General features: G+C 45.0%; 1 protein-coding gene across 2 annotated transcripts in view; it reads right to left on the bottom strand.

Moving 5' to 3' along the window:
• The window catches only part of FANCL (FA complementation group L), a 125,102-nt gene that overhangs the window by 64,493 nt on the left and 32,881 nt on the right, over positions 1-27,728 (bottom strand). For both annotated transcript variants that reach the window (XM_054022437.1, XM_054022438.1), the window contains exons 6-7: positions 25,907-26,003; positions 5,158-5,226 (exon numbers count right to left, since the gene is read on the bottom strand). In XM_054022437.1, the coding sequence (XP_053878412.1) occupies positions 5,158-5,226; positions 25,907-26,003 (166 nt within the window). The remainder of the gene's footprint in view (positions 1-5,157; positions 5,227-25,906; positions 26,004-27,728) is intronic.

Raw genomic sequence — 27,728 nt, 5'->3', positions numbered from 1 at the left:
GTTGCAGATGTCTGGCTACTCACATACCAGAACCAAGGAGTCTGAAGATGGCAAAGGCTTCCATTAAATAATGTGTTTGAAGTCTCTGCTAAGTCTGTCATGCTTCAACAGTATTCGGGTTGGTTTCAGCACTGAGATATAAATGGTGCCCATGGTGTTTTGAAGAATTTCAAAGAGCTCCAGGTACAGGAGCAGCTTGGAGCCTCCACAGAACTCTCTGTGGGACCTAAGGTCACAGGACCACAGTGTCTCTGAGGTGACCAGGCTCTTTTTTTTTTCTGGATGAAGGCTCTACTACAGCTAGACATTTTCTTAGGAGGCTTGTTGATACTGCCTATACTTTTCTCTGATGAGGATCTCTGACCTCCTCTGCTTCTTGGTCTCCAAACAGGAAACAAAGAGTGCTTGGAGACTGATGTCGGGGGGAGGTGGGGAAAGGGCCTGAGGTTGGTCACAGAGCCTACTCCATCATCAGGAGCCTAAACTTGATTTCTCTATTCTTTCTCGATATGGTTTTAAAAGAGGCACAGATCATGGGCTTACACCCCAGCTTGCTGGGTATTAACTATTCATGTAGAAAGAGTATGTGTTAAAGAACTTCTTCTTAGCAGTCTAAATTATATGAATGGTTCAAAACACAAGGAAAGAAGAACTACATAGGTGATATGAGAAGGTAAAATAGGAATAGGGGAAATTTATCCAGGGTGACTTGCTTGGGCAGAACCTTATATTTGGGATTAAACATCTAAACACCACTGGCAATATCCTAACTCCAGTGAAGTCAATGGAAAAACTCACATTGATTTCAGAGGGGCCAGGTTTTCATCCTACGAGTTTGGAGGCACCTGAAAAGCATGACTGCTTGTATCTTACACATTCAAACAGTAGTGCTAAAGTATTAAGCATTAGCCTACCTACATTCTCTGTTCCTTTACTACCTCTCGAATATTAATAGTTTTAGTAGTTCTGCAGAAATGCATGGCTGATCTTCCTTTCGCAATGTTTCACTTAGATAAGTGGGTGGCTGCATCCACACCCTGGTCTCTTCTCTAAGGGAATTCCTGAATTCTATCTCAAACATATCATCTCCAAAATCCCATAATATACAAGTGGAGGATAAACTACATTAGTTAGGTTTTAAAAAGTAATGAGTTATTGCTTGGATAAAATGAACCCCCTTCAAAGGTTTCTAAGAATGTGACATTGAGGGACAAATCCAAGGGACTAATTAGTTTATTCACACTGTCAGAATAGCTTACAATATTCACTCCTGGTATGACCAAATGAGTATTCCAGTACCAGATCCCACCAGGCCATTTGTCTAGGGCTGAGGCATGCTCGAGTAACTTCTCCATCTCTGAAATATGTAGAGCTGCCACATAAAGCTCTATTGAAACCTGTACTTACTTCTCACCTCTCTTTCAACACAAGATCCCAGCCAGATATTTGTTTTGAGAGCAGTTCTTTCGTATTGAAATATTCAACCCTCCACCAGAAAGCCACGTCTTCCAAGAGTGAAATTCCACAAAAACAGTTCTCAGTTAAGAAAAGAATGTTACATTAACTCTGAAGGGATCCTTGCTTCTATAGGATCCACACAATATTTCAAATGGCAAAATTAAATCAAAATATTTGGGGACACAACTACTGATGTATGCCTGCACCAAACATTCACTGCTTTCTAGATGGCTCCAAGAGTTGCAGTGCCCAGGTGCAAGTCTCAATTGTGAAACTAGAAGGTAGTATATTCAACACTCCACCAAAAGACTAATATCAAGAATATGTTTCAGCTGAATACCAGAGAAAACACAATATCTGTGGAACAGTCTTTCCAGTGTTGTAGGTAGGACTAAACACGAGAAAATTTAATGAACAATTCTGGACTGGTAATAGAAGGGATTAGATGACCTTTTTCATCTGTAATTTGTTATTCCATGTCATTTACTGAAAATGAATACTTCCCTCCTGCTCTCACACACACATCCACCAAAACTAAATCTAAAACTGAGCAAACATGCTAATATCTTTAGAAAAATGTTGTCAACCATTCCAGGCTTTTGTATTGTGTTAGAGAGTCACTACCTCATGGATATGTAGAAAGTTGAGTTCTGTAAAGCTCCTATACTAGAAATACCACAATTATGATCAATATTATTTTACTATGGGAACTATTCCTTCAAAATTCTAAAGAATAATGCCATTCACACCAATATACCTTCCCAGATCTTGTATTATGTTTCACTGTTAGCTGCATGACCTCATTAGTCATTAATTTCCATTTTCATGACCTTCATGAATGAATCCAGGTGGGTAGTGGTCAATATAGGGATAGTAATTTAATGTGAGGGCACAAGAATCCATAACTGTAGAACCATTCTTATAGTGTATGCTAAAATGTGCAGACTGTAAATTTATCTGGTTAATTAGAAAAAGTATATAACTGAAATAAATAGATGTTCTTGCACTTGTCATTGAGAAGCACTTTGCATTTATTTGGCACATATAACAGTAGTAGCAGCAGCAACTTGCCCTTGGTGCTGATTTCTGCCTACTCTAAAATGTCTCCTCTGAGCTAGAATACACTGGCTGTTGCTGATCATGCTGTGAGACACCTGCACTGGCTACTAGGCTTGTCATGACGCACAAAACCCTACCATCTTCAGCTTGACATTGTGCAAGTTATAATTATTCATCCAAATGAATATGTCAAAGCAGCAGCAGCAGACCTCTCATCAGAGAGAAAGAAAAATACATCAAAACATTATCAACCCAGCAGGAAGACAGGGACCATAAGGAAAATTACCCATTTTTAATATGGACGCCATAAAGCCATGTCTATTATTATTCAAAAAAGGAAAATAAAGATCTTCCAAGTTTCAAGTCCAGAAGCACTAAAACACAACTTGAAATAGGCAAAAGCTGACAGGAGGGGGGGGGGGAGGGGGACAATTACCTGAAATCTATTTATATTCCCTTTAACAGGAGTTTGTATTATAACAGGGACATTTCCATTGCTTCAGTTAAGGGTCTTGTCAGTGTTTCCATTAAAGGTGACCTACACATGTTAAAATTAAAAACCTATCAGGATTAGAACTGCATGTTGAATACCCAAAATATCTAGGGCAGGGCAAGAGTCACATTCTGTATGTCTTCCTTTTTAGTCGTCTTAGGTACCAAAATATTCAGCCATACCAGGAATTGCTGGATACTGCTCCAGGCAATATCCCAACAAGTCCTATGCTAAATTACCAATTTGCTGGAGCCTGAATTAGGCCTACAAGGGTTAATTCCATACATTCTGAAAAAATGGGTGATTTTCTATTTTTCTAAGAAGTGTTATATCCTCCTTCCAACCCCCAAACACATTTTTGCAAAAAATTGACACTCTGATCGATATAAGCAGACTCCATTCTCCAGCAGGGCTCTACAACTGATGCGAATGTACCAGCATACTGCAGTGTGTTGGGAGCTTCATTCAGAATTAGAGCAGACTATCTGCAGTTGGAATGAATTGTCACTGGTTGCAAAGACAAAAAAAGGATAAGTCTCTAGATAATTACACTGTGAATAGTCTCTCTTATCCCAGGGGCTTGGAATATTCAGTATCTAATTCTAATCTCAATAAATTTTTCCACTTTAAGATTTTTGTAGGTCACATTGACAATGCCAGACTTTCAACCTGCTTGCAACATGAATGTAAACATTATCAATTTTAACTTGTCAAACAAGGTTGATTCTTGGGAGGTTTGTTTAAAACCACTTCAAAAAAAAAAAAAAAAAAGTTACTCCAGATGGTAGTTCTTAAGGTTATCAGCAGCAAACTATCAGAGCTGAAATTGACTGAGAATATTTGTGATGCTTTTAACTTAAGTCAGCTTGTATTTTTCAGTCTGTCAATCAAAAACAATCAACTCAAATATTTTCAAAAATTAAACAAACATGAATTTACACAGCCTATAAGTGGCTTTAAAAAAGGTTTTGAAAGTGATATATGCATACACAACATAAAATCAGTGTTTATAACAAGAGCAACAAAGCCACTACAATTTACAGAATAAACAATACGCATATAAGTTTTTCCAAAACATGTATGGAATCAACCAAAGCTCTGAAAGCGAAAACAAAACTGTGAAATGTCAAAATATATTTATTATTTCCTATATATAATCTTGCCCAGATCTGCAGCTGTTCCTTCATCAAACTTCCAATGCAATAAGTGTGTCATCCTGAAAGTGACAAGACTCAGAGTTTTGCCACTCAGAAGTTATGCAGCCATCCCAAACTCATACTGATACAATCTTTATGCCACACCACAAGAAATTAATGTTTTACATACACTTGCACACTTTTTATTAATAGGTGGAAAGCCTAACAATCTGACAAGGACAAGATTTTTTAAATATGTAATATTTACAAAAAATGATGTTTAGTTTTATTTAATTCAGGAACTAACATTAAATATTTTCCACAGTGTGTTCCAGTTAATTTGTCTGTAAATCCCTTACCAAGAACATGCACTGCTATTGAAGGGAGAGATGTAAGAAATAATGCATGAGAAACATCAGGCCTTCCACAAAAAAGGAAAGCAATGGCATTTGGTTCTTAATTAGAACAAATCATTAAACTTACAATACTATATCAGACTCAAGTGCTCTTATTAAGCTACATATATTATAAAGGATTGCTGTTTGTTGCTGGTCAGTGTTTTAAAAAAAATATTCATCACGGTTTAGAGGGAGCTTTCCCCCCTGTTATCAGTAATTACTCTCTCATGTATATATTTCCCAGTATCATTCATAAATATTTGGAGTCTCAGCAGTCCAGTGTGTAAGAGATGGGGTAGGGATTTAGTGTTGACACAGTAGCTCTACAAGGTTGAGGAAACATTTTAAAAATTGAAAAACTGATGAAAGCAAATTAAATGTTGGAGAATTAAATATGAATACACTAAATATAGCATTCTCCCAAGCATGTGTGAAGGAAAAAATACCAAAGAAAACAAATGGGAAGAGGGTTCAAAATTGTCAGACCTGTTTTTCTTTTTAAATATACCATTACCACACACCTGTCATATCAGAAACACAGTGTAAATATATCTTTAAGCTGGTAAATAAATATAATCTTAGTTATTAGAAAAGGACACAGTATGGATTTTACCTGTGGAATCCAAGAGATAGCAAATTCAACAGGGAAGTCTACACAGCAATCTGGCGGTTCTGCAGGATACTGTGGGGGAAAAATACTTTAATCATTTTTTGCTCTTTTATGTGATTTGCCATTCAAGCTGATGCATTGTTGGGGAAAACTTGGTATCAGATGAGAGAATTTGATAATGAAATTTGAGAGCCTCAGATACCTTGAATACCAATGAAAATATGTAAACTATTTCCCCAGACAGTAATAAAATGTTAGCAGTTATCATTTAAACAAGAAACCTTCATTTACAGAAAATTTCAGTATAGCAGATTTTATTGAAGCCAGAGAGCTATCAGTTTGTAAAGTGTACAATGTTTTTTAAAAAAATATGTATGTTTGAAAAGACAAATGGGGAGAAGTCAAGACGGAGGAAGGATGTTTCTTCCCATCTTTTCTTCATCCTGTTTAAAGAAAGGTTAATACTTTTCATATTAATATAGGCCCAATGAATGGAAGAAAAGACGGTTACTCACCGTTGTAACTGTTGTTCTTCGAGATGTGTTGCTCATATCCATTCCATTAGGTGTGCGCGCGCCGCGTGCACGATCGTCGGAAGATTTTTACCCTAGCAACACCGGCGGGTCGGCTGTGGAGCCCCCTAGAGTGGCGCCTTCATGGCGCTGAATATATACCCCAGCCGACCCGGCGCCCCCTCAGTTCCTTCTTGCCGGCTACTCCGACAGTGGGGACGGGGGGCGGGTTTGGAATGGATATGAGCAACACATCTCGAAGAACAACAGTTACAACGGTGAGTAACCGTCTTTTCTTCTTCGAGTGCTTGCTCATATCCATTCCATTAGGTGACTCCCAAGCCCAACTTAGGTGGTGGGGTCGGAGTGAGACATTGCTGTGTGCAAAACCGCTGATCCGAAAGCAGCATCGTCTCTGGACTGCTGCACTAGTGCATAGTGAGCTGTAAATGTGTGGACTGATGACCAAACCGCTGCTCTACAAATGTCCTGAATCGGAACTTGTGCCAGGAAAGCCGTCGAGGAAGCCTGGGCCCTCGTGGAGTGAGCGGTGAGGTGCGGTGCTGAGACACCTGCCAGGTCATAGCAAGTCCGGATGCAAGACGTAATCCAGGAGGATAGGCGTTGTGAGGAGACCGGTGAGCCTTTCATTCGGTCGGCCACTGCAACGAAGAGTTGCGTCGTCTTTCTAAAGTGCTTTGTGCGGTCAATATAGAAGGCCAGGGCCCTTCGTACGTCCAGGGAATGCAAACGTTGATCCTGGCGAGTGGCATGTGGTTTGGGATGAAAGACCGGGAGAAAGATGTCCTGGTTGATATGAAAAGGAGAAACCACCTTAGGGAGAAAGGCAGGATGTGGACGAAGCTGCACTTTATCCTTATGGAAAACTGTATAAGGGGGCTCGGATGTAAGCGCCCTGAGTTCAGAAACGCGCCTTGCTGAGGTGATGGCTACAAGGAAGGCTGTCTTCCAGGATAGGTACAAAAGAGAACAGGTGGCCAGTGGCTCGAATGGAGGACCTGTGAGCTTGGAGAGAACCAGGTTGAGGTCCCACGTCTGAACGGGCTGACGTTGTTGTGGGTACATCCGGTCTAAGCCCTTGAGGAATCTAACGACCATCGGGTTAGAGAATACCGAGGACGCGAGTTCCCCTGGGTGAAAGGCCGATATAGCGGCCAGGTGAACTCTAATTGAAGATATCGCCAACCCCTGCTGTTTTAGGGAGAGGAGATATTCCAAAATAAGGGGAATGGGTGCCTGCAACGGGGATGTGGCTCGTTGTTCGCACCAACAGGAGAACCGCTTCCATTTGGCCAGGTACGTGGTCCGTGTTGAGGGCTTCCTACTGCTCAGTAGAATCTGTTGTACAGAGTGCGAGCATTGCTGCTCTGCCTGGGTGAACCATGGAGCAGCCACGCCGTGAGGTGGAGTGATTGGAGGTCGGGGTGACGCAACCGGCCGTGGTCCTGAGAGATGAGATCCGGATCCAACGGAAGCGGGATCGGTGTCTGAACCGAGAGCTCCAACAGTGTGGTGTACCAATGTTGTCTTGGCCACGCAGGAGCGATCAGAATTACCTGTGCCTGGTCTCTGCGCAGTTTGAGCAGTACCTTGTGGACCAGAGGAAACGGAGGGAAGGCATAAAACAGGTGGTCTTTCCAGGGAAGCAGAAAGGCGTCCGAGAGGGAGCCCGGAGCTCGACCTTGTAGGGAGCAGAACACGTGGCACTTCCTGTTGTCTCGAGATGCAAACAGGTCTATCTGGAGAAACCCCCACCTCTGGAAGATGGAATGTATAATGTCCGGACGGATAGACCACTCGTGCGTTTGGAAGGACCTGCTGAGTCGGTCCGCTAGAGTGTTCTGGACTCCAGGGAGGAACGATGCCGTGAGATGGATTGAGTGGGCGATGCAGAAGTCCCACAGGCGAATGGCCTCTTGGCATAGAATTGACGAACGTGCTCCTCCTTGCTTGTTGATGTAGAACATGGCCGTGGTGTTGTCGATGAGAACTAACACACAGCGGCCACGTAGGAGATTGAGGAATGCCTGGCACGCCAGGCGTACCGCCATCAGTTCCCGAACATTGATGTGTAGGGCTAACTGGGATGCAGTCCACAGGCCCTGGGTATGGTGTTCGTTGAGATGGGAGCCCCACCCCAGAGATGACGCGTCTGTGACCAGGTGCAGGGAGGGTTGTGGGGCGTGAAATGGCATCCCCTCGCAGACTACAGTGTGATCTAGCCACCAGGTGAGGGAGGCCAGGACCGAGTTCGGGACCGTGACCACCATGTTCAGGCTGTCCCGATGTGGACGGTATATTGATGACACCCAGGTTTGAAGCGGGTGAAGTCGAAGTCTGGCATGCCTGGTTACGTACGTGCAGGAAGCCATGTGACCCAGCAGGGTAAGGCACGACCTCACCGTGGTAGTTGGGAAGGCCTTGAGCCCTTGAATGAGGTTCGTGATGGTGCCAAATCGGTTGTCTGGCAGGATGGCTTGTGCACGTCTGGAGTCTAGAACTGCGCCGATGAATTCTATTCTCTGGGTAGGTTCTAGAGTGGATTTGTCCTTGTTGAGTAGGATGCCCAACTTGTTGAATGTGTGCACTATTCTGTGGACGTGAGCTTGAACTTGCTCCTTGGTGCGACCGCGCACCAGCCAGTCGTCTAGGTACGGGAACACCTGTATCCCTTGCCGACGAAGGTACGCTGCCACGACAGCCATACATTTCGTGAACACCCTTGGGGCCGAGGATAGGCCGAAGGGAAGGACTGTAAATTGGTAGTGCACCGTGTTTACCACGAATCGCAGGAAGCGTCTGTGAGGTGGGTAAATTGAGATGTGAAAGTATGCGTCTTTCATGTCGAGGGCGGCGAACCAGTCTCCAGGATCGAGGGAAGGGATAATGGCCCCCAAAGAGACCATGCGGAACTTCAACTTTACTACGAATTTGTTGAGTCCGCGCAAGTCCAAGATGGGCCGCAGACCTCCTTTGGACTTGGGGATCAGGAAGTAACGGGAATAAAATCCCCTGCCCCTTAAGTCTATCGGAACCTCCTCTATGGCCCCCATGGCCAGGAGCGTAGAAACCTCCTGTATAAGAAGTTGCTCGTGAGAAGGGTCCCTGAAGAGGGACGGGGAAAGGGGGTGGGAGGGGGGGATAGAAGAAAACTGGATAGCGTATCCCCTCTCCACCGTGCGGAGGACCCAACGGTCCGAAGTTATAAGGGACCAAGCACGGTGGAAGTGGGAGAGGCGATCCCGAAAGGAGGGAGCTGGATCCTGGGGGATGACTGGGGCGCCGTCCTCGACCGCACCTTCAAAAGTTCTGTCTAGGACCTGAAGGTGGTCTTGGTGGCCCTTGGTTCTGACCGGGTTGAGGGCCAGCCCATCTTCTCCTACCACCTCGCCCTCGCCTTCTGGCAGGGTCCTGTCTCTGACGAGGTGGAGGGGGGTAAAAACGTTGAGGCTGCGGCCTAAATGGTCTGCGCTGGGGACCCGCAACATGCATCCCCAAGGAGCGCATGATTGTCCTGGAGTCTTTGAGGCTCTGCAATCGAGAGTCCGTCTTCTCCGAGAACAGCCCCTGTCCTTCAAAGGGCAAATCCTGTAGGGTCTGCTGTAATTCAGGGGGCAAACCCGAAACTTGGAGCCAGGAGGTCCTGCGCATAGCGATACCTGCGGCCAGGGTCCTTGCGGCCGAGTCCGCTATGTCCAGGGAGGCCTGTAAGGAGGTCCGAGCCACCTTCTTACCCTCCTCAACCATGGCTCCAAACTCTTCCCTGGACTCTTGGGGAATCAACTCCTTAAACTTCCCCATAGAGTTCCAGGAGTTGAAATTGTAGCGGCTCAGTAGCGCCTGTTGATTCGCCGCTCTAAGTTGTAGCCCTCCGGCTGAGTAAACCTTACGGCCAAACAGATCAAGCCGCTTAGCCTCTTTTGATTTTGGCGCTGCAGCCTGCTGGCCGTGGCGCTCTCGTGCATTCACTGATTCCACCACCAGTGAACACGGTTGGGGGGGTGTGTACAAGTATCCATAGTCCTTAGATGGGACAAAGTATTTCCTTTCCACCCCTCTCGCTGTGGGTGGAATGGAGGCAGGAGTCTGCCATATCGTATCCGCGTTCGTTTGGATCGTGCGGATCAAGGGTAACGCCACCCTCGATGGGGCATCCGATCCAAGGATATTCACGATCGGGTCGTGCACCTCCACTATCTCCTCCGTCTGCAGGTCCATATTACGGGCCATCCTGCGCAGGAGATCCTGGTGAGCCCGAAGATCTATCGGAGGGGGACCCGTGCATGAAGTGCCCGCCACTGCCTCATCCGGAGAGGAGGAGGAGGACGCCTCCGGTGGTAGTGGATCCAAGGGGGGGTCCCGGTCCCCCTGGTCTTGGGTCAGAGCGTCACCTGCACTTGGGTCCACGGTGTCGGGTGGTGTGGTCACAGAAGCCTCCACGCCTCCAGGCGGAGGCCGAGAGATGGTGGATTCTGGGGCCCTTCTGACCGAGTGACCCGAGCGAGAGGTCGATGGTAATGAAGCCCCTTGCTCCTGGTGATACGCCCACGGGGTCCAAAACGACCAGTGAGATGGTCCATGAGAGTGGTCCTCTGCCCTCTCCTGCCAATGGCCCAAGTCTCGTTCCTCGGCCTGCCCCTGAGGGGGGTATGCCGATCTCGACAGGTCCTCCGAGGAGCGAGACGCCGATCTTGACGGCCATGGCGGTGCCGCGAAAGATGAAACGATCCCCGTGGTCTGCGGTGCCGCACGGTGCCGGTCCGGAGATGATCTATCTCTGTGCGGTGCCGGCGATCGGTGCCGGGACCGCGACCGGTGCCGATGACCTCGTCGGTGCCGGGAGTCAGATCTGGACCTCGACGAGGACCTAGAGTATGCCCGGTGCCGGGAGCGGCCTCTCGACGTCGAGCGTCGAGCGTGGCGGTGCTGAGAACTACGTCTCGACGTTGATCGGTGCCGACGATCATAGCGGTGCCGAGACGTAGACCGGTGCCGCGACGAAGATCTTGGCCGCGAGTACGACCGGTGCCGAGACGATATTCGGTGCCGGGACTGCGAGCGGCGTGGGGACCTGCTTCGGGACCTGGATCGGCGCCGAGGTTCCAGCCCTTGTGATGGAGGGCGCATCAAGGCAGGTTTCCCTCTTGACTGTACCGGGCGAGTCAACGGTACAGTCGGTGCCGGTGGTTGAGGCGGTGCCGGTTCCGTGAGAGCTATCAAGTCTCTCGCCGCCGCGAAGGTCTCTGGAGTCGACGGGAGACACTGTATCACCGCCGGCCTCGGTGGAGACGCTATTTGTACCGGACTCGACGGCCTCGGCGCCAGAGTCGACGGTGCTGGAGGCGCCTGTTTCCGTTGCTCCACCGGCGGACGCGGCTCTACCCCCGGCACTGGGGGAGCCGGCGTCTTCGGCACGGACGTCCCCGTCTTATGGGCTTTTTTATGCCCTGGGGATAATGACCGGCGCCGCGGCACTTGCTGTGTTTGCGGTGCCGACGAGGTCCGGTGCCGGGGAGGCTTGTCTGACGCCACTCGCGTGGTCGTCATAGCCGGTGCCGCCGGGGCACTGCGCACCGAAGTGCTAGGCGTCGGAGTCTGGCCCGTGGAAGGAGTGTCCGGGCTAAGTGCCGCCTCCATTAGGAGTTGCCTGAGCCGAAAGTCCCGCTCCTTCTTGGTTCTTGGTTTGAAGGCCTTACAGATCTTGCATTTGTCTGTTTGGTGGGACTCTCCCAGGCACTTCAAACAGGAGTCGTGCGGGTCGCTCGTTGGCATAGGCTTAGCGCAGGAGGCGCACTGCTTGAAGCCGGGAGCGTTGGGCATGAGCCCGGGCCCGCGGCCGGGGGAGAAAGGGGGAGACGACCCCCTTAACCCCCTGAACTACAATAACAACTATAACAACTTTAAAACTATTTAACTATAAACACTAGAACTACAACTATAACTATAACTTTGAATGACTAAGTAAGCTAGGGAGAGTGGAGGACAGCTATGCCGCGCTCCACAGTTCCAACGACCGTCAGGGGCGGTAAGAAGGAACTGAGGGGGCGCCGGGTCGGCTGGGGTATATATTCAGCGCCATGAAGGCGCCACTCTAGGGGGCTCCACAGCCGACCCGCCGGTGTTGCTAGGGTAAAAATCTTCCGACGATCGTGCACGCGGCGCGCGCACACCTAATGGAATGGATATGAGCAAGCACTCGAAGAAGAACCTACATTTGCATTCTTAAGTTATTTTTCCAGGTTTAGAAATGTTTAACAACTCTTCCCAAGCCTAGGATTCAACTTCCAATTTGCTGTGATACTCGCCAATATATGAAAAGCAGTACCATCAAATATTCAAAACCGTCCAGTGGTGAAACTAAATTGCAACTGTGTACCGCTTCTTCAAAAATTGATAAAACTTGGGCATCTGATTAACATTGTTTAAAAAACAAAAAACAAAAAAACTGACATTAAAAGAAAGAATGCCAAGGGAAGGAAAAAATAGCCAGAACAAAAATCAACAGGCTATATACAAATATGAAAGCTGATTCAATTTCAAAGTTTAATTCTTTACTTAGTCATTCTTTACACTATCCCAATCTATTGCTTTTTGTAAGCATTACACTATGAAATCTGTGAAAGAGAAACTAGGCATCTCCATTTTCTACACAAATACAAGGAAAAAAATAATTAATTTCACAGAAATACGCCCATTTCAAAGGCACCCACTATCAAAAATGTCATGACCTTTGTGACCTAAAAAGTTACATGGCTCACTACAATACAACTTTTCCAGTTCCACCTACTAATTCTTCAGAGAATATAAACATATTACGTATACAAAAAAAAAAAAAAAATCCCCATCATGATAAGCAAGTGTGTAGTGGGGCTTCTTCTTGAGGGGACAATACTCTGGCCCCTACCAGAGCCCACGTGAGGTATGTGATTGTTGGTCTGAATGCTTCTACCACTGCATCCAATGCAGCAATGACCCCAATCAGCATGTTTCTCTTCCTCCACCTTACCCCTACCCAAGTCCCATTATATGCTACAGGAAGAACAGGCAGTATCGGAAACTACTAGAGGTATGAGGATAGCTCCTCAGCACTTTAGGAGAAAGGACAATGATTAGTTGAAAAGGAAACAGAAGATATGGATGAAGGAGGAATAGGAGCAGAGACCAAAAGAAGAGGACAACTGTTTTCCTCATTAATGAAATGGTGTATTAATTTTATAAGACTTTTCTTTAAAAAGTGAGACCCTAATTAACTGGTTAAAAAGTATAGTTCAGCCTTATAAAGATGATACAAGTCTTCTCCCATCTTCCCCATAAATTTATCACTAGTCCTGGTGACTAACTGAAATTTTGATCATCAGTTTGTTAGAACCCCTTTTCTGACATCTGAAATTTAACTGAAAACCTCATTGTATTATCTGCAAATTTTAGACTTGTTCCAGGTAGCTTCCCATTATCCTCTATGGTAAAGAATAGTGTATAGTGTTTCTCTGCAATATCCATATCCTCTTTGATCATTCTCCTGACTCCCTTTTAGTCTATTGGGCTACTGACTGATGCATGCTATATTTTTTATTAAAAAAATAAACAAGTATATATCAGTTTACTGTTTAAATTTCCACTTAGCTCTTCTAACTGTTAAACTAAGTCAGAAAAGGTAAGTTCCTTGTTGGATTTCCACTTTGTAAAGGAAACTTATTGCTTGAATAAGCTTTTGCCTTTTTCCATTTTAATCACACTGGTTTCAGTCACAGTCATGACTTGCAGACAAGTTAAAAAATGAGCACGGGGAAAGGGAACTGAAACAACTGGGCAAGAAACATGTACAGGGTTCTTTCACCTGCAGAAGCAATATATTTTGCCATTTAACCTAGCAATTTGGCATTACATTTTTCATTAAATATTTCATTGCTTGTATAAAAGTATACTTGCTGTCCTACAAGGGTAAGAAATTTGATCACAATGCCTGAAATTATGAACAAACTAAGCCAACACAAGTTTTCCATGCTAGGGACCAGCATCAATGTTGGGAGCACAAGTTAAAATCCCAGCAGTTTTAGTGTTGTCTTTTATAGGTACGTAAAATGAATTCTATGCATTTTTCGGGGGTCTTTCAGATGCGATGGTGAAAACTGGGTTCCTACTTGCTTTATGCGAACTAAAAAAGTTCCTATGGCACTTTTTGCCCTAAATATCTTGGCCAAACTTTTCTCACCTCATAGTATCATGCTAATTATCAGCCTCTACCTTATACACTTCTACTAAACAGAACCATTTTTCCAAGGTACATCATTTAGGAAAGCATGTTGGTATCTTTCAGTATGAGGCTCTATATAAAAGTAAATTATAAGGATCCAGAGGCCACAGACCTTGTCAAAATAATAAAGAACATAAATTCAGTCACACTTTACGTTAAAGTTACATTTATAAATAGTAAATACAAGTTAGAGATCACCACACTGTAGGGCTGTCAATAGCAGTTAACTCAAGCAATTAACTCAAAACAAATTAACTGTGATTAATCGCAGTGTTAAACAATAACAGAATACCAATTTATTATAAATATTTTGGATGTTTTTCTACATTTTCAAATCAATTGATTTCAATTACAACAGAATACAGTGTACACTGCTCACTTTATATTTTTATTGCGAATGTTTGCACTGTAATAAAGATAAAAGAAATAGTATTTTTCAATTCACCTCATTCAAGTACTGTAGTGTAATCTCTATCGTGAAAGTGCAATTTACAAATGTAGATTGGTTTTCGTTACATACCTGCACTCAAAAATAAAACAAATGTAAAACTTTAGCGCCTACAAGCCCACTCCATCCTACTTCTTTTCAGCCAATTGCTAAGACAAACAAGTTTGTTTACCTTTATGGGGTCCTACCTGTAATTCTCTACCCTTTAATGCACTTGCACAATAACGAGATTGCACTACAATACTTTTATAAGGTGAATTGAAAAATATTTTTTATCTTTATTACAGTGCAAATATTTGTATAAAAATAATATAAAGTGTTCACTGTACACTTTGTATTCTGTGTAGTAATTGAAATCAATAGATTTGAAAATGTAGAAAATATCCAAAAATATTTAAGTAACTGGTATTCTATTATTAACCGTGCCATTAAAACTGTGATTAATTGCAATTATTTTTTAATCTCATGATTAATTTTGTAATCGTTTGACAGCCCTACCACCTTGTATTACAAGTCAAATTAAATTACCAATTTAGAAAAGCTTTAATTGAATATTTGAGTATTTGCCTAACAATTTATATATAAAAAATATATTTGGAGCCACAAACAACCTACCACAAACTACTGCCGGAAGACTCTTCATTTTATCCACAAGTGCCTGCTGTAAGGATAGAATTTTTGCATATCACTTCAAAACTTCACAAGTAGCTGATCCAGACATCAGCCCATCACAGGACGAAAATAAATATTGACAGAAATCAAATCAATTTTTTTAATGTTTTATTCATGACTAAGGTGTGTTTTGAACTCAGAAAAGCACCTTCTCCTCTGAAATACAAATTAAGTATGCAAATAAGTAACTTTTGAGTAAGATAAACTAAAGCAAGTATTTTCAGAAGTAAAAGACTAGTCTGATTACATTTTGTAGAATAGTTATCTAGAACCTCAAAAATGTACCCAAACTGTCTAAAAGCTAAATGAGAGACATAAGGCCTATTATTTCAACAGAACTAAATCAAGTTCCGTAACACAAGATTTAGCATCTAGCTCTGCATTACTGAATACTTCTAATTTTGCTTCAGTTTTCAGTGAGCTTCAACATGTGCCAGGGGCGTGCAACCTAAAAAAAGATAGAGATAAGGGGCATGAAAAGGGATATAGCATACACCAGGGTTTGGGCAAACTGCGGGCCACATCTGGCCCACCAGCCGTTTTAATCTGGCCCTCGAGCTCCTGCTGTGGAGCAGGGTCGGGGGCTGCTCCACATGGCTTCCGGAAGCAGTGGCATGGCCCCCCTCCGCTCCTACACGTAGGGGAAGCCAGAGGGCTCCGCTCTGCATGCTGCCCCCACCCACGCATCTCCCATTGGCCAGGAACCATGACCAATAGGAGCTGCAGGGGCGGTGCCTCCAGACGGGACAGCGCGCAGAGCTGCCTAGCCATGCCTGCACATAATAATAATAATAATAATTAATGGAGATATCCCATCTCCTAGAACTGGAAGGGACCTTGAAAGGTCATCGAGTCCAGCCCCCTGCCTTCACTAGCAGGACCAAGTACTGATTTTGCCCCAGATCCCCAAGTGGCCCCGTCAAGGATTGAACTCACAACCCTGGGTTTAGCAGGCCAATGCTCAAACCAGTGAGCTATCCCTCCCACCTCTAAGAACCGAAGAAGGCACATGCTGCTGCTTCCAGGAGTTGCTTGAGGTAAGCACCACCCCCCGCACCCCAACACCCTACCCCAGCCCTGAAACCCCTCCTGCCCTCCAAACCCCTCGATCCCAGCCCAAAGCACCCCTCCATGTCCCAAACCCCTGGCCCAGCCCTGATCCCCCTCCTGCCCTCTGAACCCCTTGGTCCCAGTCCGGCACAGCCTCCTGCACCCCAAGCCCCTCATCCCCAGCCCCAACCCAGAGCCCACATCCCCAGTCAGAGCCTGCACCCCTTCTCGCACCCGAACCCCCTGCCCCAGCCCTGATCCTCCTTCCACCCTCTGAACACCTCAGTCCCAGCCCGGAGCACCCTCCTACACCCCAAACTCCTCATCCCCAGCGCCACCCCAGAGACCGCACCCCCCGCTGGAGCCCTCATTCCCCTACCCAGCAACTCACCCCAGCCTAAGACCCCTCTCCCGCACCCTGAACTCCTCATTTCTGGCTCCACCTCGGATCCCACCCCCCCAACCAGAGCCCTCACCCCCTCCCACACCCCAACCCCAATTTTGTGAGTATTCATGGTCCCCCATACAATTTCTATTACAAGTTTGCCCACCCCGGCATACACCAAATATTTGTTACAAGTTTTGGTGCACAGTTCTTTGTTTTTGACTGAACTACACTCTGTCTTCCAAATAGCAACCTCAGGTTCAATTCTAGTGTCTTTATACACTACCCTCACAACATTCCACCTCTTTCAACCACATAAATGACTAGCTAGCTCATAGGATAAATACTTAAGTAAATATATGACTTAACATCTACAATAAACTAGCTGATTAACTAAAAAAATTCCTCGAGGCGATGATATAGTAATTTAGAAATCATCAGTTTATCTGATAATGAGATATGGATGCATTTTGAGGACTTTTTCAAACTGTAAAAAAGATGGATAAGAAAATATTTAGGTATTTCTTCTAAGGCACTTGCTGACCTTATGAAAAAATATTTAACACAACACAGTACTTCAATCATCTACGATAGAACTTGTCCCCTGAAAATTTTACTCTTCTAATCTTAAAGTGAACATCCAATCCAAGAATACTAGACACAAAACTGTATAATTTCTAGTGGTCTTGAAGACTATTAAAAAGCAATCCAACTCAGTCTTGTGTGACTTATATGCCAATCAAAAAAAACCAAAAAAACCAAGTACTGAATATTAATGTAAATATGTACTCCTGGTCTTCTGAAATTTCTTTTCTCCTACCTGTTTAAAATCGATTATTTAGATATCAACTTACAATTGATGAAGGAGAACTATTCTCTAAATACCCTGGTCTATATCTGTTACTGACCCTCCCGAACCCAAACATCCCCACACAAGAAACCAACACATACTGACAATTACTTTCAGCCTTTAAAGCTGAATTAAACTGAGCCCCCAAACTCTTAATAAATCATTCTTCTTACCAGCAAAAGTCTGGTTTCATTTGCATTTTGCCTTTCTCCTTTCACTCTACAGAAAAGAAAATACATTGTTTCCTAATTTCCATGCCTACCCCACACCATGCCTCAAAACCAATTCTCTTTCTTTTGAGAACATCAGCAGTACCTGAAAAAGTATAGAGCCTGGTCTAGAAAATTAGGTCAGTTTGACTAGGTCCATCAGGGGTATGAAAAATCCACCTCACTGACTGGAGTAGTTAAGGTGATCTAAGTCCCCTTGCACACAGTGCTACATTGACAGAAGAATTCTTCCATCAACCTAGCTACTGCCTCTTGGGGAGGTGGATTACCTACACTGACAGGAGAACCCCTCCCATCAGCATAGGTAGTTTGTATACTGAAGTGCCACAGCATCAGCAGTTGTGCTGCGGTAGCATTTTATGATGTGTAGACAAACCCAAAGAATGTTGACAATGTGGTCAATGCTAGAACTTCATAGAATATCAGGGTTGGAATGGACCTCAGGAGGTCATCTAGTCCAACCCCCTGCTCAAAACAGGACCAATCCCCAGACAGATTTTTGCCCCAGATCCCTAAATGGCCCCCTCAAGGACTGAACTCGCAATCCTGGGTTTAGCAGGCCAATGCTCAAACCACTGAGCTATCCCTCCCCCCAATCTTTATCATACTTACCAACATAAGTAGCAAAAGAAATCAGTAGTGGGGAATGGAGTATAAAGAGTGAGACTGCTACTTCAGTTAAAGTTTGTGCAGATGAAGCGTACCATGTGGGACAAATAGCAAGGAATCCCAGGGGAAAAAAGGCAATGACCAGACAAGTGTTGGAAGATTTTCATCTTACACTTCATACAATTTCTTCTTCAACATGGCAAGTTAATTCAGCTATTTACAATATTTGTATTTACAGTACAAACCAATATTTGATGGGGTGTGCACAAAAGGAGTACACAAACCCATTTCTCTGTATGGCCTCTGAAGACAAGATTGGCCAACTAAACACTTTGATAGAGCATACAAGAGAACAGGCAGTATGTGCTCAGGGAACAAATACAAAGGTAAAAAGCTTTTAACCCAAGTACTGATGTTATCAATAGAGACAACATAGCAAAAATTAAGCAGAAGATATTTCTCAAAGAAGATGATATGAATGACTATCACAAAGCTTTCCTTAAAACTTAATGAGCATTCTTTTTCAACGTGTACTAGTGAAAAATCAAAATTCCTATGTCACCAACCATGTTTTATATATAAATTTTCTTTTGTGGCAAGTTTAAATGTCAGACACATTTTTAAAAAGGACAAACACAATTGATCATTTCACCACTATAATCTTCTGAAAAAGAGTTGATTGATGACTATGAATTACAATCTGGTGTGATTGCACTATGTTCTCAGTTAGCAGCATATGAAACTACTGAAATACTAAAACTTCCTTTTCCTACTAGAAGTCTCAGGGATTTTTAAATTACTGTACTAAAAAGAGTATACAAAAGTAATCAGATACTCAGTAGTCCATTAACATGATGGCCTTGATCCTCAAAGTAATCATACAGAACAGTGATAGGGTACACCTGAGGACACATGGGCTAAAATGTGGTCTTCAGTATCCGAATGCGATACTTAGATAATACCAAATACCAAAGGGAGTATGTGTACCTAATCTACTCAACAGGAGCAACTTGGTAGATACTTAGCTATGCTCATTGATGCAGGATTGGATTCCCGTGCATTCTCTATTCTGATCATCAGATCCTCACCCTTGCTCCAGCCCTTTTACACTAAATAAAGAGACCGAGCAACATAAAAGCTCTAAAATCCCCAGAATTCCCCAGGGCTGGGACTGCAGAGAACAGCCTGTGGCTGTCTTCCTAAGACCCCCTCACAAACCTTGGTGTAAGGGGACATACCAGGGGCAGAGAGGTGCATATTGGGGGAGGGGCCAAGATTCTGAGCAGCACTACTGAAGCTAGGGAAAGACTGCTACAACTTAGATGGCCTCTTAGACAGCTGTAAAAGCAGAAGATTATTTTTAAAATGGGATAGTTGTTAGAAATTGACTTCTCAATCACAGAAATACTGTTTACAGCAGTGGTGGGCAAATTTTTTGGCTTTAGGGCCACATCTGGGTATGGAAATTGTATGGCGGGCCATGAACGCTCACGAAATTGGGGGTTGGAGTGCGGAGGAGGGTGAGGGCTCCGGCTGGGGGTGCAGGCTCTGGGGTGAGGCCAGAAATGAAGAGTTCAAGGTGTGGGAGGGGGCTCAAGGCTGGGGGTGGAGCAGAGGGGTTTGGAGTATGGGAAGGGGCTCTGGACTGAGGCAGGGGGTTAGGATGTGGGAGGGGGTACAGGCTCTGGGCTGGGGGTGCAGGTTCCAGGGTGGGGCCAGAAACGAGGGGGTCATCAGGATACAGGAGGGGGCTCCGAGCTGGGGCAGGAGGTCAGGGCACGGAAGGAGGTCGGGGTACAGGCTCCAGGTGGCGCTTACCTCAAGCAGCTCCTGGAAGCAGTGGCATGTCCCCCCTCCAGCTCCTACGCGGAAGGGCAGCCAGGGGGTTCCACACACTTCCCCAGTCCGCAGGCACTGCCCCTGCAGCTCCCATTGGCCACAGTTCCCAGCCAATGGGAGCTGCAGAGCCGGCACTTGAGCAGCTCCCTGGCTGCCCCTACACATAGGAGCTGGAGGGGGTACATGCCACTGCTTCTGGGAGCCGTGCGGAACGGGGCAAGCCCCCAAACCTGCTCCCCGGCTGGAGCTGGAGGGCCTGATTAAAAGGTCTGACGGGCGGGATGTGGCCCGTGGCCGTAGTTTGCCCACCCCTCGTTTACAGGTACGAAAAGTTGTCTCTTATTCAAATGCAAAATCTCTGTCTCTAACTTGATGAGATTCATGTAGCAATTCCTCTATGAACATTAAGGCAGGATTATTTCACAAACACAGAAGATAGAACATTGGAGACAAGTTATGGTGACAAAAAGGTACCTGCCTAGAAAAGGTAAGTGTGAAATATTGTTTATCATCAGCTTTAGAGAAGCACTGCTTCCTAGAAAGAAGGTGACAACACTCTGGTGGAAAATGGGATGGGGTGAACCAGAGTACGACAGGAATTTGATCTACATGGATAATTGAGTTTTCTAGGTCTCGCATCTTCTGGGTTCTTCAAATAAAAGTTTTTGCAACAACTCAAAAATCTTGTTTGCTATTTATGTAGAACTTAACAGCTATTCTGCCATCTCAGATTTGAAAATTCCTCTTCAAAATTTCCAGGTTGTTGTTTTGTTTTGTTTTTAAACAGAAAGAAGGAACAGTCTTTTCCCCAACCTTGTTCCAAGAAATAGCTGTTCTGCAAAAACGTTCAGATAATGAAATTCAGTCAGAGTCAGAAATTTTTGCCACTCAAGTACAAGATACAAGGATAAATTACTGAAGGTAAGAATATGTAGAAGGGAATGCTGTCAAACAGACCAATTATTTAGCCTAGAAAGGCTGAAAGTTCTCTTTTTACCCAAAGACCCCACTGTAGTCTCCCATACCTACTCTTCATCTCCACACATTACAAAGTAAGTGGCTAAAGAAGCAACCTAACATTTTTAACAGCTGTTACAGGCTTAGTCTTCTGACTGAGTGATCATGAAAAACGGCTACTAAACTTTCCATAACTGTTGTTCTTCAAGATGCATTTCTCATGTCCATTCCAATGCAGGTATGCTCATGCCATGTGCACCGCCGGCGGAAAGTTTTCCCTTCAGTAGTATCCATCAGGTAAGATCTAGCGCCCGCTGGCGTCGCACCTTCATGGCAGTGTATAGTGACTTGCCAACCCGCCACCCCCTTAGTTCCTTCTTGCCAGCAACTCTGACAGAGGGGTAGGTGGGCAGGTTTTGGAATGGACATGAGCAACACATCTTGAAGAACAATTATGGAAAGGTTAGTAACAGTTTTTACTTCAAGTGCTTGCTTATGTCCATTCCAATTTAGGTGACTCCCAAGCAGTTAAGCAACTGGGGGTTTTGGAATTCATGGATATGCTGATTGCAGCACCGCTCGGCCAAAGCCTGCATCATCTCTGGCTTGTTGGGTGATGGCGTAGTGTGACGCAAACGTGTGTTCTGAGGACCAGGTCGCCACTCTGCAGATATCTTCAACTGGAACCTGCACCACAAATGCCACCGATGACGCCTGCACTCTCATAGAGTAAGCCTTCAAACGAGAAGCTTGGACTTTTGCCAGGTCATAACAAGTGAGAATACACAACATGATCCATGATGAGATTCCCTGGGCTGAGACTGGACTGCTTTCATCCCATTCGCAATGGCTATAGACAGTTTAGTGATCTTTCTAAAGGGGTTGGTTCTCTCTATATAGAAAGCAAGTGCACGTCTCACATCCAGCGAGTGGAACTTCTGTTCCTCCCTGCTTGCATGCGGCTTAGGATAGAAAACTGGGAGAAAGATGTCCTGATTACTATGAAATTGTGAGACCACCTTCGGAAGAAAGGATGAGTGTGGCTGCAACTGCACCTTGTCCTTGAAGAAGACTGTGTATGGTGGTTCAAAGGTAAGGGTCTGGATCTCTGAAACCCATCTAGCCAAGGCGATGGCCACCCACCCGGGGTGAAATGCAGAGATCGCAGCTAGATGGACTCTTATGGAGGACACAATTGGGCCTTACTGCTTTAAATGAAGCAGGTAATCCAAAATTAAGTGCAGTGAGGGCTCAGTAGGTGAAACACCTTTACGCATCAACCTCTTCCATTTTGCCAGGTAAGTGACTCTAGTCAACAGTTTTCTGCTCCCCAAGAGCACCTCATGAACCTATACTGAACAGGACCATTCTGCTGGGTTCAGCTATGGAGCTTCCATGCTGTCAGGTGAAACGATTTGAGGTTCGGGTAGAACAGGTGACCATGATCCCGAGAGATCAAGTCTGGGAACAGTGGCAGGCAGACTGGTGTGTTTACCAAGAGGCCCAGCAGAGTAGTGAACTAGTGCTGGCGTGGCCAAACCAGAGCTACAAGGATCAGTCGCATTCCATCCCTTCTGACTTTGAACAGGGCCTTGTGAATGAGAGGAGTGGAAGGGAATGCATAGAAGAGCCATCCCATCCAGGGAAGGAGAAAAGCATCCATGAGTGAACCTGGACTGTGTCCTACGAAGGAGCAAAATTGAGGGCACTTCCTGTTTTGCCTTGTTGCAAATAGATCCAGCTGGGGAAATCCCTACTTCTGGAAAACAGTGTTCAAGATGTCTGGGCGAATGTACCAGTTGTGATGGATGGAAAAGGATCTGCTGAGATATCCACTAACTCGTTCTGCGACCCCGGTAGGTATGAGGCTTCAAGGTGAATGGAATGGGCCATACAGAAGTCCTCCTAACATAATGGAGAGGAGTGAGCTCTCCCTTGCTTGTTTATGTAAAACCTTACTGTTGTGTTGTCTGTGAGGACCACTACGCACTTGCACTCCAGGTGGGGTAAGAACATTTGGGAGGCTACACGCACGGCCCTTAACTCTCTCACGTTGATATGTAACTCTAGCTCCTCCGATGACCAGAGACACTGGGTCCTGAGGGTCCCCAAGTGGGTTCCCCATCCCATCTTCGAAGCATCCGTGACCAGGGACTTTGCAGAGTAGGGTCTTGAGAAGGGAATGCCTGCACACAGCATCTCCGGATCCAGCCACCACCACAGGAGGGCAGAAATCACCGACGGTGGAAGAAAGACCACTTTGTTCAGATGGTGTCGTCCTAGTATGTATATATCAATGCCAGCCATGACTGAAGGGGATTTAGAAGTGCATGTTCCACATAGGTACAGGATGCCATGTGTCCCAGAAGCTTCAAGCAGTTCCTCGCTGTTGTGATGAGGTGACTCCTTAGACTTCGTATGAGTGCCTCTACAGCTATAAATCAGCTCTCTGGAAGAAACACTCTGGCCCACTTCAAGTCAAGGATTGCCCCCAATCAATTCTATTCTCTGAACTGGGGAAAGTGTTGATTTTTGCATGTTTATCAACAGTCCCAGATCCTGGAAAGTTGACTGTATCAATCTGACATGCACCTCCACCTGGTCTCTGGATCGACCTTTGATCAGCCAGTCGTTCAGATAGAGGTATACTTGCACCCCTCTCCTCCTCAGAAAGACTGCCATGCACTTCATGAACACCCAAGGAGTTGCTGACAGACCAAAGGGTAGCACTATGAACTGATAATGCTTGTGGTCTACCATAAATTTTATGTATCTTCTGAGACCTTGAGAGATAGCAATGTGAAAATACGCATCCTTTAAGTCAAGGCACACCAGTCCCCTGGATCCAGAGAGGGGATAATTGAAGCCAGAGAGACCATGCGGAACTTCAGCTTCTTCATGAATCTGTTGAGGTTTCGCAGATTAAAAATCAGTGTGTTGGCCTTTAGGATCAGAAAGTAACAGGAGCAGAAACACCATCTCCTTAGCGCCGTTGGAACCTCTTTCACTGCTCCCTCCCTTAGGAGCGACTGCACCTTCTAGGCTAAAAGTCTCTCCTGAGAAGGGTCCCTGAAAAGGGATAGGGAGGAAGGTAAGGAGGCGAACAACTGAATTGCAGGGTATATCCCACTTTCACCATGCACAATACCCAACAGCCCATGGTAATGCAGGTCCATGCCCGGTGGAAGTGGGACAACCGGTCCACAAACATAGGGGAAATAGGATCTAAATGCTGTCCTGGTACACCATCCTCATGTGTACCCTCAAAAGGTCTGTTTGGACCCTGCCAAGTGTCTCAAGGGGACAGATATCTGGGCAAATGAGGGTTGAGATGTAGGCCTTCTCTTGTAGCCCCTATTCCTCCTCTGGCTATACCCTGTCCCATGTCCAATGCTGGGCGTCTCTGGTCGGAGCAATGTCTGCTCCTGGGCGAGGCATAGGATTCTGCCTCCAAAACCAAGCCGTAGGACTCACTCCTGGGTGACCATGGAGAGCAGTGCCACGCCATCATTGCAGGCTTGCCCTTCGAAGTCACCTGCCTTGGTGCCCTGGCGTCCCGTGATGTCGGATCTGCAACAGACAGTTCACAACCAGCCAGGGATGGTGGCATCGTGAGTGAAAGAAGGTTCCTCACAGCCTCAAAGGTCTCTGGCATTGATGGTAAAGACAGGGCCAACGCGGCACAGTGGCTCTCCCTAGGTGGGGAAATCCATTGGCACTGGACTCAACGGCACCCTTCCCAGGGCCAAAAGTCGACGGAGCCGCACACCCTGTCAGCACCTCAGAGTGGCCCAACATGGGCTGCACTCTTTCTGAGTTCCTATTGCTCACAGGTCTCGGGGTCAGGGAGCGCCCCCAGTCTGTCTTCCTGTGTTTTTTCTTTGGCACCAGTGATGACGAGTAGTGCGAAGAGGCTGATGCCAGTTTCCTGTGAACCAGGGATGAATGACGGTGCCAGGAGTCCCGGTCACCAGCGCACAATCCTTTCCTGGTGCTGGTGAGGAGGAAGGGCCCTATACCTCTTTTCAAGGATGCCAGAGCATTTCTGACCAACATCGAAGTGCTCTGTGCCAATTCCACTTGAAGCTCCGAGGTGGGACGAAGAGCCACCTCCATCAGGAGGAACTTAAGTCTGTTGTCCCTGTCCTTTTTAATCCTGGGTTTGAAACCTCTACAGATCTTGCACCATTCTTGAATGTGGGCCTCTCACAGGCACTTAAGACAGTTATCATGCAGGTCACTCACCGCTATCAGTTTGTGGCACACCACACGCTGTTTGAAACCCTGGGACCGAAGCACATCCCGGTGCCCAGTGCAGGCTACCCCACAAGGTGAGGAACACTGCTAACTATATTATACTTACTTAACTATTTACAGATAAAGTCCACTGAGAGCAACACTTGCGAGACGCAATAGACGAGTATGTTCCAGCAACTGTCATGGGTGGTAAAAAGGAACTGAGGGAGCAGTGGGGCAGCAGACCATGAGGGCACGACTCCAGAGGGCACCAGAGCTGACCTGACGGATACCACTGAGGGAAAAGCTTTCCAGCGTCAGTGCATGTGGCACATGCACACCTACATTGGAATGAACATGAGCAAGCACTCGAAGAGTGAAGGTTTCCAAAATGGCACTGGATGCTAACCTGTAACGGAAGGTTTTTGCAAGTGGTGTATAACTTGATAACAAAAGATACTTATAAATTACTATTAGGCACTGAGAGTTTTAAACTGGTCTTAAAAAAAAGTCTTCGGAACAACATTCACTGGTTTAATCATTGTTCAAACCACCTGAAGATAAAGGACAAGCACGCAAGACATTTTGGAAAGAAACCAGTTCACTAACTTCAGTATAAAAGACAAAAGAGAGGAATCCATTATTTTTGGTCTTATTTTCTTAAAGTATTTTCCCACAAATAAATTCACCTTTGCAATTAACTTCAGTGTGATTAGATGCTGTCGACCACACGAGTCTTCTCCTTTTAGCTTGATGGTATTAAGACCAGTATCTACATATACGACTCTGAAAGGAAAAGAAAACTCTGGTAGTATAAGAGGGAATTATAACTCGTAATCTTTGCTATATTCCTAATTAGTCTGTTACAAATATTAATCAGTGGAAGTCCTGCATGCCAGACATTTCTGTTGTTGTAGATTTACTGCTGTTAATACATCAGTCTACTGCTTAATGCAGTCATATATCTCTGGGTTATTTACAATGTGTGTCAAGGCTCATGCTGTGGTCAGTGAGCACTATGTTTCAGTTTTCCATCACTGGAACCTTTGACACACACAGCATGTTCCTGTCAGCCTCTACTTATGTACACATTAAACTTTCTGTCAAGTTCCTTAATCCATTTCTGCAGTTTCTTACAGTATAAGACTTATGTTCTCTGTTTGCTTTTCTCCTCAATGAACTTCTCTTTTATTATCATCAATACTGTTATTTTAGAAAATTCAGTTGGTATTGGTTTATATACTCAAATCAATTTTCTAAAGAAAATATAGTATTAGAACAGGTATAAAGTCATTTACAATAATTTTCTTTCATGTTAGGACAGTTTTTTATACAGTATACATGTACCCAAGCAAGTGTTAAGTGCATACTGAAGGTTGCTAAGATTTTAAACATGTAACAAATACAGGAGTTTTGTTCAAGATGCCACAGATTTAAGTTTCCTACTACAATGGAGACCAATAAATTTTTAAAAACAGCATTCTTTGGAAATAAGGTCCCCTGAGTAGTTTAAATTATTTCCAAAGAGGTTCTAACTTTGCTGTATATTTACTAGTGAACTGGGCATGTGGATACTTTGACACTTTTACAATACCATTCTCTTGTAAAGATACAAAGCAGTCTAAGCGTATTGCACAACTTATCACCTATACTGATGACAAGGTCCATTAGAGTTCAAAACTATCTTCTGCCTGCTGACCTGCCTAACAGTTTTTTAAATAAAAACCATTACATGCTAGTCCAGTCACTGAAGTCAGCACACTGGGAAAATGGCTCTTTCAGGAGAAGCAGGCCAGAGGAAGCCTTATTAAAGCAGAAAAAAATAGGTCTGAACTAAAGGATATGCATGCTCTTGGATTGGAAGCAGAAGAAAATAGTGAAAAGAAAAAAATAAGGAAAACATTTGTACTCCACAGCACACAATCAAATATGCAGGCATTGGGAAAAAATAAATATAAAAAGTGGTAGAAGTTGGGGATATGAAAAAGGATGAATCATGAAATAATTACATCTAATTTTCTTGTACGATATCAAATGACTCAAAGTTCTTTTGGATAATTTGACACTAATATTTTCCCTAGAAAATTTAAGAGTTGAATTCAGGACTTATATGAGAAGGTGTGATTAAGCTTAAGTCAGTCGAGCTGCATTAATTTAAACCCGGTATAAATTTGGCTCTAGTCACCAGCAAAGCAAGCAGATGCTTGGGGCAGCACATTTGCAGGGGGCAGCATTCGGGCCATCCTTTTTTTTGTTTTGTTTTTATTTGCTTGGTGGCCCGCCGTAGAGCCCCATAACACTTACTTCATCCCCTCTCGCAATGGTGCAGAAGTGGAGAACCCACAGGACCCTGGGAGCTGTAGTTCCTTGGCTAGCTCCCTGCCTATAGAGCCAGCCCTGGAGCAGGGAAAGAACTACATTTCCCAGCAATCCCTTGGCAGCTATCAACAGGAAAGGGAGGGGTAGGGAGTGAGGTAGCTGAGCCATGCTGCAGCTTGCTGTGAGTCGAAA

This window comes from Malaclemys terrapin, chromosome 3 (genome assembly GCF_027887155.1).
Source record: "Malaclemys terrapin pileata isolate rMalTer1 chromosome 3, rMalTer1.hap1, whole genome shotgun sequence".
Classification (NCBI taxonomy): Eukaryota; Metazoa; Chordata; order Testudines; family Emydidae; genus Malaclemys; species Malaclemys terrapin.
This window is presented reverse-complemented; position numbering and strand designations above follow the sequence as displayed.